The sequence below is a fragment of the Synchiropus splendidus genome, chromosome 7 (genome assembly GCF_027744825.2).
Source record: "Synchiropus splendidus isolate RoL2022-P1 chromosome 7, RoL_Sspl_1.0, whole genome shotgun sequence".
NCBI classification, from domain to species: Eukaryota; Metazoa; Chordata; class Actinopteri; order Syngnathiformes; family Callionymidae; genus Synchiropus; species Synchiropus splendidus.
In genome coordinates this window covers 16,818,054-16,833,331 of record NC_071340.1, presented here as the reverse complement: position 1 = coordinate 16,833,331, position 15,278 = coordinate 16,818,054, and the positions used below count along the sequence as shown (strand labels likewise).

The 15,278-nt window shown below is 45.6% G+C and overlaps 1 protein-coding gene and 1 non-coding gene across 3 annotated transcripts; one reads left to right on the top strand and one right to left on the bottom strand.

Moving 5' to 3' along the window:
- Positions 1 to 204: 204 nt before the first annotated feature.
- On the top strand, positions 205 to 13,767 carry mamdc2a (MAM domain containing 2a). 2 transcript variants are annotated; one of them, XM_053871142.1, is made up of 14 exons: positions 205 to 344; positions 440 to 556; positions 6,456 to 6,706; positions 7,039 to 7,123; positions 7,191 to 7,325; positions 8,269 to 8,525; positions 9,702 to 9,795; positions 10,106 to 10,252; positions 10,416 to 10,681; positions 11,203 to 11,299; positions 11,454 to 11,600; positions 12,382 to 12,635; positions 12,697 to 12,781; positions 13,485 to 13,767. In XM_053871142.1, the coding sequence occupies exons 1-14, from the start codon at positions 317 to 319 to the stop codon at positions 13,544 to 13,546; spliced, it is 2,025 nt and encodes a 674-aa protein (XP_053727117.1). In that variant the 5' UTR covers positions 205 to 316; the 3' UTR covers positions 13,547 to 13,767. The 2 variants fall into 2 exon arrangements, with proteins under 2 accessions (XP_053727117.1, XP_053727118.1); XM_053871143.1 differs by lacking the exons at positions 12,697 to 12,781; positions 13,485 to 13,767 and having other exon boundaries at positions 11,454 to 11,596; positions 12,382 to 12,538.
- trnaf-gaa (transfer RNA phenylalanine (anticodon GAA)) lies at positions 7,916 to 7,988 on the bottom strand. The gene has a single exon. It is a non-coding gene; the product is annotated as a tRNA-Phe (tRNA).
- Positions 13,768 to 15,278: the final 1,511 nt, after the last annotated feature.

Sequence of the window (15,278 nt, the reverse complement as noted above, 5' to 3'; positions counted from 1 at the left end):
AAAGCATAAATATTATAAATAATATATTATCATACATATTATATATAAATAATGATAATAAATATGTGTTGATTGATTTATTTCGTGCCCCTTGATCACCAACATCCAGCTCCATGGGCACCACCAGTCCAGGAATAGCTCAGTGGTGAGAGGAGGAGCGCAGCTCTCCTCCCTCCTGCCGGGACATCCACACATGAATGGAGTTCTCAGCGAGCTGCAGCTCAACGACTCCAGTGGGCAGTGTTACAACATGTGAGGTGAACAGAGGGCTGATTCTCGACCAGTGCTTCTTGGACTACACTGCAGTCGGGGCACGATGAGCAGAGTCAGGCTCCCTCTCCTTGGTGAGTCCATTTCAATCCCACCAGTTTTTCCATGTCTCTCTGCCGTGTGTCATTCCATTCAGCCCCACACTTCCTTCTTTATTGTCTCTGTGCAGCGCTGTGCCTCTGTGGGGTTTTGCGGGCTCAGCAGCAGCTGCTCCCCGGCTCCTGCAACTTTGAGTCCGGAACCTGTGGATACACCCACGATGGCCGCTGGAGCATGAATGAGGAAGGTACTGTCTTCACCCTGTCATCACACTCACAGACAAAACTCACACCTCCGCTCTAAGAAAAAAGGCGTAGATGAAAGCTGCATCAGGGATGTGCGACTGTCGATGATGAATTGTCCTTAAACTCAGTAGTTGGAGGCTGAGGCTCAGATGTGGTGGAATTGCCCTTCAATTTGTCCTAGTTAATTTCAGTGAAACAGGTTGAAATATAACTTCCTTCTTTGGTTTCTGGTACATTTTAAGTCTATATTTTGATTTTTGCAAGTGGAAGAAACACAAAATAAGAGGAACTTGGTATATTACATGCATGTGACATTTCATGGCACCATATTCTCCTTTTCTTGGGATCCACTCCACTTCTTCCAGTGTTTTTCTGGTTGCAACCCCTCCTCACTCCCATGGTGTTAGACACCATGTGAAGGAAAGACGGAGGTTGGGGTTAGGTAAGCCATGGGATGGCGCTCCTTTTGTTCTGCACACAACATGTCAATTGCTATTGATAGCTCCTCACGGTGACTTCCTGTAAGGAGAAGAGCAAAGGTTTTTACTCCACTGAAATATCAACGCGCCAACAAGCAATACAAAAGGCTGCCTGCGGCGTCAGTATAGGATGCAGTAGCCCACTTCCCAACATCAACGCAACATGCCATGGGAGTGAGGATGGTTGCTTTGTTGTGTCTCCCTGCCTTCCTCCTCTGCAGGGACTGAACAAGAGTCCTCTAAAATGCTCCCTCCTGTAATGGGTCTGTGGTCCCAAACAGTCTGAGAGATGCTGCCACAGATCACTCCAGGAAGAGTTGTTGTGAAGTTTCAAGCTTGAAACTCCAAGTCAGAAATGCAAAATTCTTTTCATTTTCTGCTGTCTGAAGTGGCAAGTTTATTTCTCTTTGCAAAATGTCTCTGCTTGGATGGGCAGTTGTTTCTAAATGTCTTCCTAAAGAAAGCAACCGTTTCTTTGAATGGTTTTTGTTGCGTGAGCAACAGCTACTTAAATGTCGAACCACCATTACAGATGAAAATGTTGATCAAGCACCGATCCCCGGTCCAGTTCTGCGCCTCATGTCTGGGTTTATCGCTTCAAAATTGAGCGCCAGGCTGCGCTCCGTATCAAACGACCAGACTAGTTCTTGGAAGGACATGAGCTCAGTGTGCAGGATTGAGTGTGATTCATGTAATACTTTCCCTGAGAGCCAATAAAAATCAAGCTTTTCCACCGACCAAACAGCTGTTACAGATTTTCCCTCCGTCTACCTCTAGGTTTCTGTGTTTGTTTGTTTTCGTGTTGCTGTTTTTGTCAGTTTGTCCTTGAGTTGAAGCAAGATTCTAGTTTAATTCATGAGGTCCTGATCTTGTTCCCATGTCTTACAGGGTTAATCTGAAATGGTTCATTATAATGTTAAAACAAAATGTACTGAAAAAAATCTTCAGTAATAATGTGATGTCTTTAGAGGAGCCACCATCAACTGTGTTTCATGTCATAAAGCAGACTCCACTTGAACCTCAGGTACAGTTGAAACCAAAAATGTAACAACATATATCATTTTTTTCTGCTTGGATTTCCAAAATAATTTCTGTTTACTGAATGGCTGAGGTGCAGGTCGATTTTGTCAGTGGAATTTGGAACAATTGCCTTTAACTGGGTCAAACGTTTGGGATTTCTTCTGCGAGTTTTCAGGAAATTTGGTCGATTCCTCGAGGCACCATGATCTAACTGAGCCAAGGCTGTAGGTCGCCTTGGAAGCACATGCTTCTCTGCTCTGAGCACTTGTGATCCTCAAAGGGGCTGATCTTATCCCATATCCCAGCTGAGCATCGCAGTGACGTTCCTTTTATGAAACAAAGCTCTGTTATCTGCGGTAGAAGTGTCTTCTTTTCCTTTGGGAACGCCTTGCAGTAGGGCTCCCCTGGTCAGGCTGACTTTGGTGTGAGGGGTCAGGGGTCAGGGGTCGAACCCTGCACCATGGCTCAGAGCAGCCCTGTCACCTGATTCAAAAGAAGCTTTTTTGTTATGAAGTGGGTCCAAATCTTTCACTTTGAGTGTCTCATTTGTCTTTAACACATATGTGGTTCTGGGTCCTGTTGCCCAAAAGAGAGCACCAGGTAGTGTACATTTTTTCAGACTAAGCTTTCCAAATTTGGCAAAGACGAGACGATGACAAGATGCCATCAATGTTATAATTACACTGAAACAAATAACACATCATGGAGATGGGCTTGATGATGGTGGTTTTCGACACATTTTTAACAGAAAAATCCCGATAGAAACATAATGGCTGATGTTTATTGCTCGTGAGTGTGACTAAGATTTAGGATTAACTTTGGCACAAGACCAAGGGGTCCTCAAAGGGACCAGGTTTTGCTTCCAACCGGTCAAGCACACATAGCTGAACCAATCTGTTGCTGCTTGTTTCAGCTGCGTCCTGATCCGTTCACTTATCTGTGGTTGACTGGTTGGAACAAAAACCTGCCCCACCACAGCAGACACTTGGAGAACCCTGCAGAAGACCCCTGTTGCTGACTCACCATGGAAGAGCTGTGGTTAGCGTCTCTGTTGGATTATAATGTGGAAGAAATGTGGGTGTAAAAGTGAAAGTGAAATATTCTCAGAATACTTTTACATTGATCGACAAAAAGACAAAATATGGCACAGGAGAGTCCAAAATAATCTGTTCTCTTTTGGCTCAGGCCATGGGTCCATCTTCAAGACAAGAAGATGGACCTTGCTCTGCTGAGGTTGTGCGTGGCGGTGATGTCTTCCAGAGGTGCCATCTGATGGTCTTTTCAGCCGACCCTGAGCACGGCCCTAGTCCAAAAAACGTGCTCCATGCTGGTCCTCAGAGGAAGCTTCTGACATGCTCTTTCCACTGTGTCATGGTGCTCACCGACCTGGAGAGGTCCTCAGACTCCCAGGAGCTCAGGCTCAAGTGATTGTCTTCTGCTAGCTCCGTCGATGTTTCGGGGCGGTGACTAGCTCTCGGAGCTGCGATGTGGATCAAAGCAAAGTCTGCTGTATTCCTCATTATCCACTTCTGTTTTGTTTTCCACTGCTGTGTTCATGGAAGCCACAGAAAGTCCCGAAGCAGCTCTTTCTTTTTACAATCATCTGTCGGCGGAGCATAAGTTCCCACTGTTAGGATAAACCATCGGATGCCAACCGACTTTCCATTCACGCAGCTTTTTTCTTCACTCAGACAGATGTTTCGGCACCAACCCTGAATTTGCTCACCGAAACGCTGGCCAGACAGAGTCCGACTGAGGAGAAGGTGATTTGCCACACCTACAGTTAGAAACATTTAAAATAAAGTGGGACCACAGTGGTGTTTTGTGTTTGGTTGCCATGGCGCTGAGGGTTTGTTCGGAGCAGACTGGACCTAAAAAAACTAAACCAAGGAAATTCTGTGGTTCTGAGAGAGGATTGGTGTCCTAGATATGTCAGTTGGTCCAGCCCAGACCTCAGAAACAGACATTGTGTAAACACAACAATCAGATCCACGTCAAGCTGTCATGGCGACCAAACACCGCAGAGTTTCGATGTCAGTAATTACCCGCGCCTCTCGCCTGAAAAAGATGTCGCTCCTCTGGTGATTGACTGCGGACGGTGGTGAAGAGAGTGCGCTGGTTTCATTTCAGTCAGAAAACTACACCGAAGTCCAAGAGTTACTCATGATAATTACAAATATGACTTCACTGTGAGTCCATCTGGTTCCTCCTGACCCCCTGGACCAGTTTACTGGAACAGCTGCTGTGGCGAGTGACTCGGGCGGCTCTGATGTGGGACATGTCTGGTCGGCTCCCCGTAGCCGCGCTCATCCCGCTGACTTCTCTTTTCTGTATGAAGTTGATTTGACCAAAAAAGGTTGACAGATCCCAGTTCTCCTCCTCCACCTGATTTAAAGCTCTTCAGCTGTAAACACTGTTTATAGGCTTAAGTGCTTCTCTGAGCTGCAGCTTGAGTGAATTGGCTGAAGTGGTCTGCTTGTAAAAACATTTTTTGTTTTTGTTAAACTCTCTTTCCTATTGTATTGAAAACACTTTGCCTACAGGGTGTCCCAGACCATTGACATCGTTCGAGAGTGTCTTCATGGGCGGGAGAAACGGGATGGATTTTGTTTTCACTCATCTTTGACTTGGACCTGAACTTGGTTTGCTGCCTCCTCTGCAACTGCCACGCCCAAATCTGCGCTTCAAATTTGTGATGTAGCAAATTCATGTTTTGAATTCAGGCTTGAGTAGAGATCTTCAATCCACACTACGCCTTATCTGGCGCCGCAAATGGCATGTCTGTTCTTGAAAACAGAAACATGAAAATTATTACTCTTTTGTGAGCAAAAACAGCCAACATGTTTTTTTTAACAGTCCTGTGCTGTCGACATGGCTTGACCATTTAAATGGCTGTAACTCCTCCAGTCTTAGTCCAATGCAGGCAAATCACACACCATCTTGGATAAGAGAACCACAGCTTTGAACTCACATACAGAAGACCTCAGCACCTGTGAGACAGAGCCGCTGACACGGAGCAGCTTCACAGATACAGCCTTGCCTCATGGTTCAGAAGTTATGCTGGAGTTTCATTGCAATAACTCCTGAACGGTCGAAGTGATTTGGAAAATTGCAAAGGTTTCTGAAGGGCAGGGACAAGAGCTTTCCAATGATGCATGACATGACATGTATATTAACAGTACAGAGATCGCTAAACTGTGTTCTGCAATGAGGTTACCGACACCATGTTGTTATCAGCCATGAGAGAGACTACCAGGCTGCTCACTCCCAACCAGACCAGCTAAAAACCTGGACACTTCTCTGAACAAATAGATGAAAACAGACCAACCAAAGTCCAGGAGTGAAAGTTTGTTACGCAGAATTGATGTTATAGAATTCTTACCAAGTTATCAAGCTGAGAATTCCAGTTCCGCTTCTTTGTCTTTATTCCATTGAAGCTGCAGTCTTGAATAATGAACATGTATATGTAAACAATCGCAGCCTTACTGAATAACCTAGCGTGTTTCAACTTTGCGGTGAAATATTAGGGGGAAGTGAAAATCGATAAAATCTATTTCAAATTGCATCCTGTTTTCTATTTTTGCTGTTGTTTTGAGTGTTGCTCTGTTGCATGATGTTGAGTGGCCTTTCAACTTGTTGGAAAATTGTTTGTGGCCCTGTCTGATGCATATTTCAGTGCCATACCAATACTTTCACTGAAAGGTGCAAATGTTCAAGGCTGTTTAGTCTATATTTGTGATACATTTATATGGAATTGTTATTGTTTTTATTGTGACACCCATGTGACTCAACAAAGTTGTCAAGTCCTCTGCTTCTCTTTCCAACATCAGTTTCCAGTCTGAAGCCCATTGGAGTCTTTGGAGTCTTTTATAACGACAACTGCTACTGTCCTCTCGTTGCATTTGGGCCCTGTCTTGCCTTCCTCTGGTGCAAAACACATCACCTTGGTTTCTCTTCACTGGCTGCCTGAGTTTCAGAATTAATGTTATAGTCCGTGTGTTTGTTATTAAAGCCAGTTCCCTTCCTAGAGACCTGTTTTGCTCCTCCCTTAGGTCAGCTGACCTGCTGCTCCTTGTGCTTCCCAAAACAAAAACAAAGCTGAGAGGAAGCTGTGTGGCCTTGAAATGAAATGACGTTTTTTTAAATGCTCTTAAAACGTACTTTTACTCTATCTTGTTATTATGTATTAAGTAGTATTTCACAGTTTCATATGTTAGTTAGTTCAACCATCAGAAAGCAAAGAACAGTGTTCTCTCCTGAGCATGTTCTCTAAAAGAAACCAATATCATTATCAAAGCCCCTGAAAGGTGTCACATGGTCACCTAGACAGGAAGAGAGTGCTGGTCCAGACTCCCGCACCAAAGATCTCCAAACATCTAACACGTTTGTCGCCTCGATCCAGGGCATCTGATCAGTGTGGAGTCGTCGCCCTCAGCCCACCAAAATAAGGCAGTCCTGGTCAGTCCGGTTCTGGAGCATCAGGAATGGAGCTGTGTGCGGCTGGTGTACCAGATCAGTGGCCAAGGCTCCCTGCAGTTGCACCTCAGACCTCTTCTGGACAACTTTGACTACACGCTTTGGACGTCAGTCAAAGCCTCTGACAGCTGGCTGATCGGGAGCGCAGACCTGCCCAACACCACCGAGCCCTATCAGGTAGGACTCCAGCCGAACGCTGGCTGTCCTCCTGTCCTCTCCACTGTGCAACCATCTGACTTCATATCCAAACTTCTGCACATGTCTTCTTGATATGCTGGTTTCTAAATTCAAGATCCTGAACTCTTCACTGCCTCCACTCCCTGCATCACCCCTCGTCCTCCTGCCGCTCTCATCCAGATGTGAACTCAGATGTCATTTTGGACATCCCACATTTGCTCCCTCTAATCCCATTCCAGATGTTGCTTCCCTCTTAACAGCACACTCATTCACTCTCTGCTCTGTTTGTGTGACATCTAGACATCAATGAAAGACGATTGTTTTCCGTTCAGATTTTGCTGGAAGGTCGGCCGGACACGAACAACAAGAGCAGCGTTTCCATCTTTGAGGTCCACATCGTCCCCGGATACTGTGTCGGTCGGTGACGTGAGACTGACTTGCTTCCCTCCTGCAGCTTGTGACTGTGACTCTCTGTGACAACTAGAGTGTAACTTTGAGGAACATCACCTATGTGGCTACAGCAACAGCTGGAACCCCAACGTCAACTGGTACGTCGGCGGGATGAGGGAGCCCGAGTCCAACCTGCTGGACAACCACATTCACAGCAGCGACCACAGAGGTAACTGACTCCCAGGCTGTGCCGAGGATTTTGCAAAAGAATAAATTGTTTTCAATATATTGATGCGTTTCCTCTCCCACTGTACCTGGTGGAAATTTGGGGCGATGGTCCTGACCTGCAGCAGCTGCTCCGGCCTTTGTTACCTTGTCACTGTACCTTACCTGACTATGAGAGAAGGGGGTCTGACACATACACACCGCATAGTACTGAGGTTCTGTCAACACACTGTTTCAAAGACAAGGATTTAATTCTCATATACGACACTAAAACACACACATGATGTTCAAACATCAATCACCACTCTCCAAAACAGTTTCGACCCTTTTAAATGCATTGCATTTTTTCCTTAACTGACCTTTGGAAACATCTGCTTTTCCAGCTGTAAACGAAGGTTCTCAAGTTGGTGTAGTCAAGGCCATGTCGAGAGGAGAGCAAGCAGAGTCGATACTAAGACCAGTGAGGAGGGCGAGACCATGACTGAGACTTGTTTGTTCCACTGACAGTCAGTTCATCGAAATGCTTATTTTGCTGAGAGTGCAACGCTCCAACCTCTAAATAATCAACTTGTATGTGAAAAGATCCAGTGCAACGGCCGAAACCCGGGCTTGAACCAGGGACCTTTAGATCTTCAGTCTGACGCTCTCCCAACTGAGCTATTTCGGCACATGCATCAACGATGAAGTGAATGACAGTGATCCGGATCACTCCAAAAATGGAGTCCTTAATTTCTTATCCCGTCTCACATACATCCTGCAAACCCATCCACAACTTTTCAGGTGATTTTGACAAACCAGTGCCATTGAAAACAGAACCTCCTAGGCAGAGGTAATAGATGTGTGTGTCCATACGACTGATGGACTGGTCTCGACTGCCACACTAGGTTCCAGGGTAGATTAGGGGGACGCCAGACACTTGAAACTCACCTAAATCTTTCATTCCTCAGGACACTTCATGTACGTGGACTCTTTATACGTCAAACACTTCCAAGAGGTGGCGAAGCTAACGTTACCCATGACCACTGTTCCACTGGCTGGGTGTCTGTCCTTCTACTACCACCGGGACCAAGAGCTCGGGAACATCTTCACCGTCTTCACCAGAGATCAGCTGGGCCACTACGAGGAGGTCTGGAGGCCAGAGGAGTACAGCACTAAGGGCTGGACTCTAGCCGGCATCGACCTCAAGGCCCCGCACCCCCTGGAGGTCAGTCTCTGGTACCTGCTCTGCATGTTCTGCGCCGCGTGTTTGGGACATCACTAGTGACTGGTGCCTGTCCTGGATTAATATGGCGAGGGAGGTCGCTCCGGTTTCCTTCTACAGTCCACAGTCATTGAGAGGATTTGCCGTAGGTGTGAGTGTGTGTCGCCGCTCTAGAAACTGAAAGGTTTTTTTTACATTTTTGATGAAACATTTTACAGTTAATATTGAGACAAGAACAAAGACATGGAATTTGTTATATATAATCAATCAAGTACCAACAAGTTGAACAACTGAGTAGATGTGAGTGATCTCATGTAACATGGAGACTTGATGGAACTTGACAAGATGACTTGATGAGACGGGACTCGTCAAAACAGTTTCTTGATTTGACTAAACTTGACAAGAAGACGATGACTTGACAAGACAAAGACTGGACGATCACTAGACAAGATGTGAAGAGACAAGACATGGCTTAACTTGGTGTGACGATGACTTGACTAGAATGGACCAGACTGCTTGACTTGATGCTGAGACTTGACGTGACAAGGAAAGACAAGACGGTCACTTGACTCAATGAGACTTGATCAAACTGTTAGTTAACTTGAGGACTTCATGAGACGGGAGTCGACTATACCGTTTCTTGACTTGTCACAGAGATTTGACTTGACAGGACAAGAGAAGACGATGACTCGACTAGACAAGACGATGACTTGACTTGATGAGACCTGATCAAACTGTTTGTTAACTTGGGGACTTGACAAGAAGACGGACTTCATGAGACGGGACTCGACCATACAGTTCTTGACTTGATGCAGAGATTTGACTTGACAGGGCAAGAGAAGACGATGACTTGAATAGACGAGACAAGGCTCGACCAAACAGAGACAGTGTCTTAGCTTGTGCTGTAAAACTTTCCGCAGAACAAGTCCAGTCTCTCCCAGTCCTTGTTTGTGTGTGAAAGCCGTCGGAACAAACACTCGTGTGGACGCACGCTCCCGCTGGTCCTCCAGGGCTTCCACTTCCTCTCACTCTGAGGTTTTCAGTCCAAGTGCTTCCAGCTAGTAGCTGTCGCTGGAAAGAGTGTTATGCAACCTCAGTGTTTTGCCAAAACATTGCTCGACTTAGACCTGGCTGCCAGGTCCAGCTGGATGAATGCTGCTGTTGCATGTGTGTCACCAGGTGGTGTTTGAGGTGGCCTTCAACAGCGCCAGAGGAGGATATGTGGCCATCGATGACGTCACCTTCTCGCCCCAGTTCTGTCACACAGCCACAGGTGTGTGGAATTATGCCGCTGGTGTTGGCGTGAGTCTGTTAATCTGGTGTTATGAGGACAGTTTACATGACTTTTGGGAGCTGGCGGTGTGACCTCACAGTCAGCAGATATTGTCGGAGCAACAACATACAATGTGTGTGTGTGTTTTCCTTGGAAGCACACCTACTTGCGGGGACACTTTGTGGGGGTGTCCATGACCTGCTGTTGCCGGTGGTCTGTAGATGGAGGAGATCGTGATTGGGATTCTGTCCCTGCTCATGTCATCCTGGTAGCGTGGTGTGCGTTGCAGTACTCTTCCTGTTCTCCACAGAACCAACAGTTGACCCGTCTGTAGCCAGCTGTGACTTTGAGAATGGACTGTGTCTGTACTACCAGGAGAAAGTGGAGAACAAAGTGTGGGGCAGATACTCAGTCAAGCCAAACGCCTACAAAATCGGGGACCACACAACAGGAACAGGTGAGTCTGTCTGACTGCACCGGAGTCTTAGTAGACTCAGCAGCAGATCCTGAACTTGGAACATCACCTTGCTTCCATCCGGATTCCGGTCCCACATTTTGTTGTGATTCTATGAGGTCTGAAAAATGAGTTTCCCATTGCATATTGTTTTGTCTTCTGGAAGGCTGCTTCCTGTTGGCCAACACACACTTTGCCTCCATGCCCGGGTATGTGGGTCGCCTGCACAGTCCGTATCTGCCGGGGAACCACAAGTACTGCCTGAGGTTCTACTACATGCTCCATGGATTCAGGAAAGCGGATAATGCCCTGGTGGTCTACATCTACGATGAGAACAATGTTGCTCAGGGGAAAGTGTGGAGTCTGACCGAAACCTCCAGAGCTGTCTGGACACAAGTGGACATCACTTACATGAAACCAATGGTGTCCAAGGTAGAGGACGGATGGATGGATGAATAAATATGGATGAGTGAATCTAGATGAATGGGTTGAGTATTGGATGATAGATGGATGGATGATGGACAGATGATTAATAGATGGATGAGCAAATGATAGATGGATGAATAAAGATGAGTGGATGGATTAATTGATGGATTATGGACAAGTGGGTTGATGGACAAATAGATTAATGGATGGATGGATGAATAAACTGGCGAATTGATAGATGGATGGATGGATAGTTGAATAGATGGATGGGTGAGGGACAGATGAACAGACAGATGGATTAATGGATGGACGGACGGACAAACAGAATAATGGATGGATGGATGGTGGACGGAGGGACAGACCAAAGGATGGACTAGTCGATGGTTGGATGAATGGTACATGGGCAAAGAAAAAGAAAGATGGATGGATGAATAGAGAGACTGATGAAGGCACAGATGGCTGGATGGACTGATGGATGAATAGCCAATCTCTCTTCATCCTCCTTCTGACTGTCTTCTCCGTCTCAGATTGTCTTTGCCAGCATCTGTAACCGCTTCTGGGACTGTGGCCTGGTGGCGATTGATGACATCACCGTGAGCCTGGGGGACTGTCGAGTCACTGCAGGTGAGCTGGTTAAAGGAAACAACTCCCATTAAACAAGGCAGTTGGAAGCACTGCGAATCAGTGGGTGTCAGACATAGAAGGCATCGATCGGGCAAACATAAACGTCTTGGTTCCATGGTCTTGGAATGAATGAAACATCCCCATGATTCCTCAGGCTCCGCCCCAGGTCAGTGTGATTTCGAGTCCGGCACCTGCGGCTACATCCAGGAGTCAACACAGGACCAGGGGGACTGGCTGCGCGTCCGAGGCCACACCCCGACGTCATACACTGGACCCATGGGTGACCACACCACTGGGGTGGGTGAGTCCAGCTGCGCCCTGTTGTCAAGTCACCCGCTTCAGCTGTACCGTCACACCAAACACCATTTGAGTCACAGAAGTGACTGATCCTCCCGTAGAGTCAATGTAGATCATGTATGGGGGCGATAGTGTTGGTCAACTTTGTGTGGGACAGGCCTTTCCTCTGCATGTTTTCAGTCCTATACTTTTTGAAACCTGTATTTTTTAAACCTGAGTTATAGTCTTAGTTTGTTGTGAGAGCATTACAGCGCTGACTACAGCATGGAAAAGTACTACTGATGGTTATCTTGAGAGGTGGCCTGTCATCGACTCCCTTGTCAACCTTGTTGGCGTGAAAACATTTACGGGCAGCATGATTGTAGTGTTGTAAATAGAATTGAGAAAATAATTCCTAGCACTCGAGTAATATTGAATGTTGATATGAAACTTCATATTTTAATTGTAGTTGCTCAAAATATGGTGTGAGTCCTTTAATGTGGCCTTTGACGTGGCCTTTGTGAAATGACATTTTGAGTCACGATGGTCACGTAGCCTCAGCCATTCCTCCGAACCGTTGTTTTGCTAAATACTAAACTGCGCAGTGTGAGCCTGGAAATACTCAAATTTGTCATTCTGGCATTGACAAAATTTCCCTCGGGATTAATAAAGTTTGCCTGATTCTGATTTGCTGCAATGTGACTGAAAAAGAAGCCACATTTGTCTCAAACAAAAACATGTAGCCCCACCCACTTCCGTTGGCTCTTATCTCTCACTGTCCTGGTGATGTCTCTGCCGTCTCGCAGGACACTTCATGTACATCGAGGCTTCCCTGATGCGCCCAGGCCACAGAGCCCGACTGTTGACCTCAGACATGAGAGGCTCCTCCAGCTCCCAGTGTTTGACCTTCTACTTTCACATGCACGGGTCCGGAACCGGCATCATGAGCGTTCTACTGCGCAGCCAAGGCTCCGACAAACTGCTGTGGCGGCGGCGCGGCGAGCAGAGCGTGAGCTGGACCAGAGCCATGCTGGACTACCACTGTGAGACCCAACACCAGGTACTGACGGACACGGCAGCACCAGAACTGTTCGCCGGTGATCACAATGTGTTTCTCATAGATCATATTCGAAGCTATCAGAGGTCCGTCTCTGCGGAGTGACATCGCTCTGGATGACATCAGCTTCAGGAGGGGTCCCTGTGAAGGTCTGTAGATTCAATCCCGCTCACCAAACTCAAACTTGACATGAAGAGAGTCATGACTTTATTGACGCTGCTTTACTCTCCTCCTTCAAACTGACCTAGCTTTGATTATTGGACTGTCCTGCCTGCATCATGGCAGCTCAGATGGATGGATGAATAGAAATAAATACATGGATGGATGGATAAATCTATCATAAAGAGATGGATGATGACAGACAAATGAACAGATAGATGAAAGGCTGGATGATGAGCAGATGAATGGATGGATCATAAATGACAAGATGGATGGATGACAGCCAGATGAACAGACGGATGGATGGATGGATGACAGATGGTGGATGGATGACAAACAGATGAATGGATGGATTGATAGATGATGGATGATCATAAATGAAGAGATGATGGATGACAAAATGATGAACAGATGGATGAATAGATGGACGGATGGATGACGAACAGGTGAATGATGGATTAATAGACGGATGGATGAATATATATCATGGCAGCTCAGATAGTTTCCAAGGTAGATGATGGATGGATGAATAGATGGAAGAAGTCTCACCACTTCTGAGTAGACAATCCAAGATGGCTTCCCTGAGTGTGAACAGGAGGTAAAGATTTGGTTTGAAAGCCATGTGCTACAGCAGCTTCCTGTGTTTTTGGTGCGTTGCACTGGTACACAGCTCTTTGTTCTGGTCCTCCACAGACCCCGGGGACAGCGTGCCATACTCGGGGTCCTCAGAGTACTTCAATGAAGTCGATAACTGACACTGAAGAAAGCGACGGAGGAAACCAGACAAGTCACTCTTGGAGAGGCACCATTGCAGGGGACGGGACTGTCCTGCGCTGCCCTGGGTCTCGCCATGATGTCACGCTTCCATCAGCTCTCTCTCTCTCTCTCTCTCCGGAGGAGGAGAAGCTCCTTCCAGATCTTTGAACCAGGGAGTCCGGCAGAGGCGTCTGCCCGACACTTTCACCACTTTATTTAACAAACCAATAAAAGTCTATTTTTGATGATGTCATCAACACCATGCTGCTGTTCTCTCTGTTTCTGCGGGTGAAATGAAAAGAAACTGAGGAGCTTGTAAACTCAACAGAGTCTGTTTTGCATTACAAAGTCACATTTCTAATATGCCCCATGTAATCCTCTAGTTTTTTTTCTGTTTTTAATCCACTTTTTTAGCTTTGTAAAACGATTAACGTGGACCATTTAAGTTATGAGATTTTTTTTTTTTGATGAAGTTGTTTTTCCCCAATTATAAAGGAAATCATCCTTTATAATCCCGTGTTTTACGTCAGTTACAGGGCTGGATCGCAGGCTACAAACTGCTTGAAGACCATGCAGACATTTCTCTTCTGAAGACGAAGTAACCTGAGTCACTGAGTTCGGTAACGACCACTTTGTTAGAGCAGTGTTCGACACGGGCGACATCATCGGCTGCGCTGTGTCCTGTCACCACAAGATGGCGCTGTCTCACCAGAACCAAACGGTCCATCACTGATACTCGTACGTTTCACCAACACAGCAGCCTGTGATGTGCGTTAACATCTAAAAAAAAGTTTTAATGCGGGATTGGGACGCTCTAAACAACGTACGTGAATTGCATTCCCCTGAAGAGAGTTTTTTTGCGGCAGTTACATCTGTTTTTCTTTGCAATTTATTTGGTGTTTTCCCACTTTTTGTGCATTTTATTTGAAATGTTTTTTCTGACTACTAGAAATATCGGGATATTTTGGAATCCCGCGAGAATATCCTGCCCCACATTTCATTTACACAAACAAATATTATTCTGGCCAAAGGTTCAAAAAAAACATCAGAAAAATACTTACAGACATTAAGAATTTACCCATAAAAACAGGTTAGATACTCCAAACACCAACAACAAAATGAGCAATAAATACCACAAAAAACAGAGCAAAGAAATTAATAAATATAATAAATATGTCATATAATATTATATATATATATTATATAATAATAAATTACAGTTATTTTTGTTGTTTGTCACAGAATGTAAATAGGTAAATTGCTGTAGTTAGTGTGGTAACCAAACTGAAGTAATGCACCGGTTCATTCAGACAAGAATGCACAAGTGTTGTGAGGAAGCATGAATTAAAGTAATGTATAGATATGTAAAGAAACTGATTGAGAAAACGAGTGGAGAAAAATCAGTGTATCAGTAGCAGGTCAATCCACAATGCATCATAATAACATGGAAAAACGCAGTGTGAACAACGTTCCTTCATGGTGACTGAGACCTGGATGCTGACCAGCAGGTGAGGTCAGGTACGGGAAGTTCATGACGCTAATAGTGTGTGGAATCTAGAAGTAATAAATAATGGTTGTGCAATGGAGAGATACAAACTCATCTCAGAATCCACACATGAATAAACATGTAAACAAAAATAATAACAGCACTGAATTGCCAACAAAAACACACACTTACATGAGAATCAAGTCGCCTAGATGATAAATCATAATTCAGTGACGCAAATAACA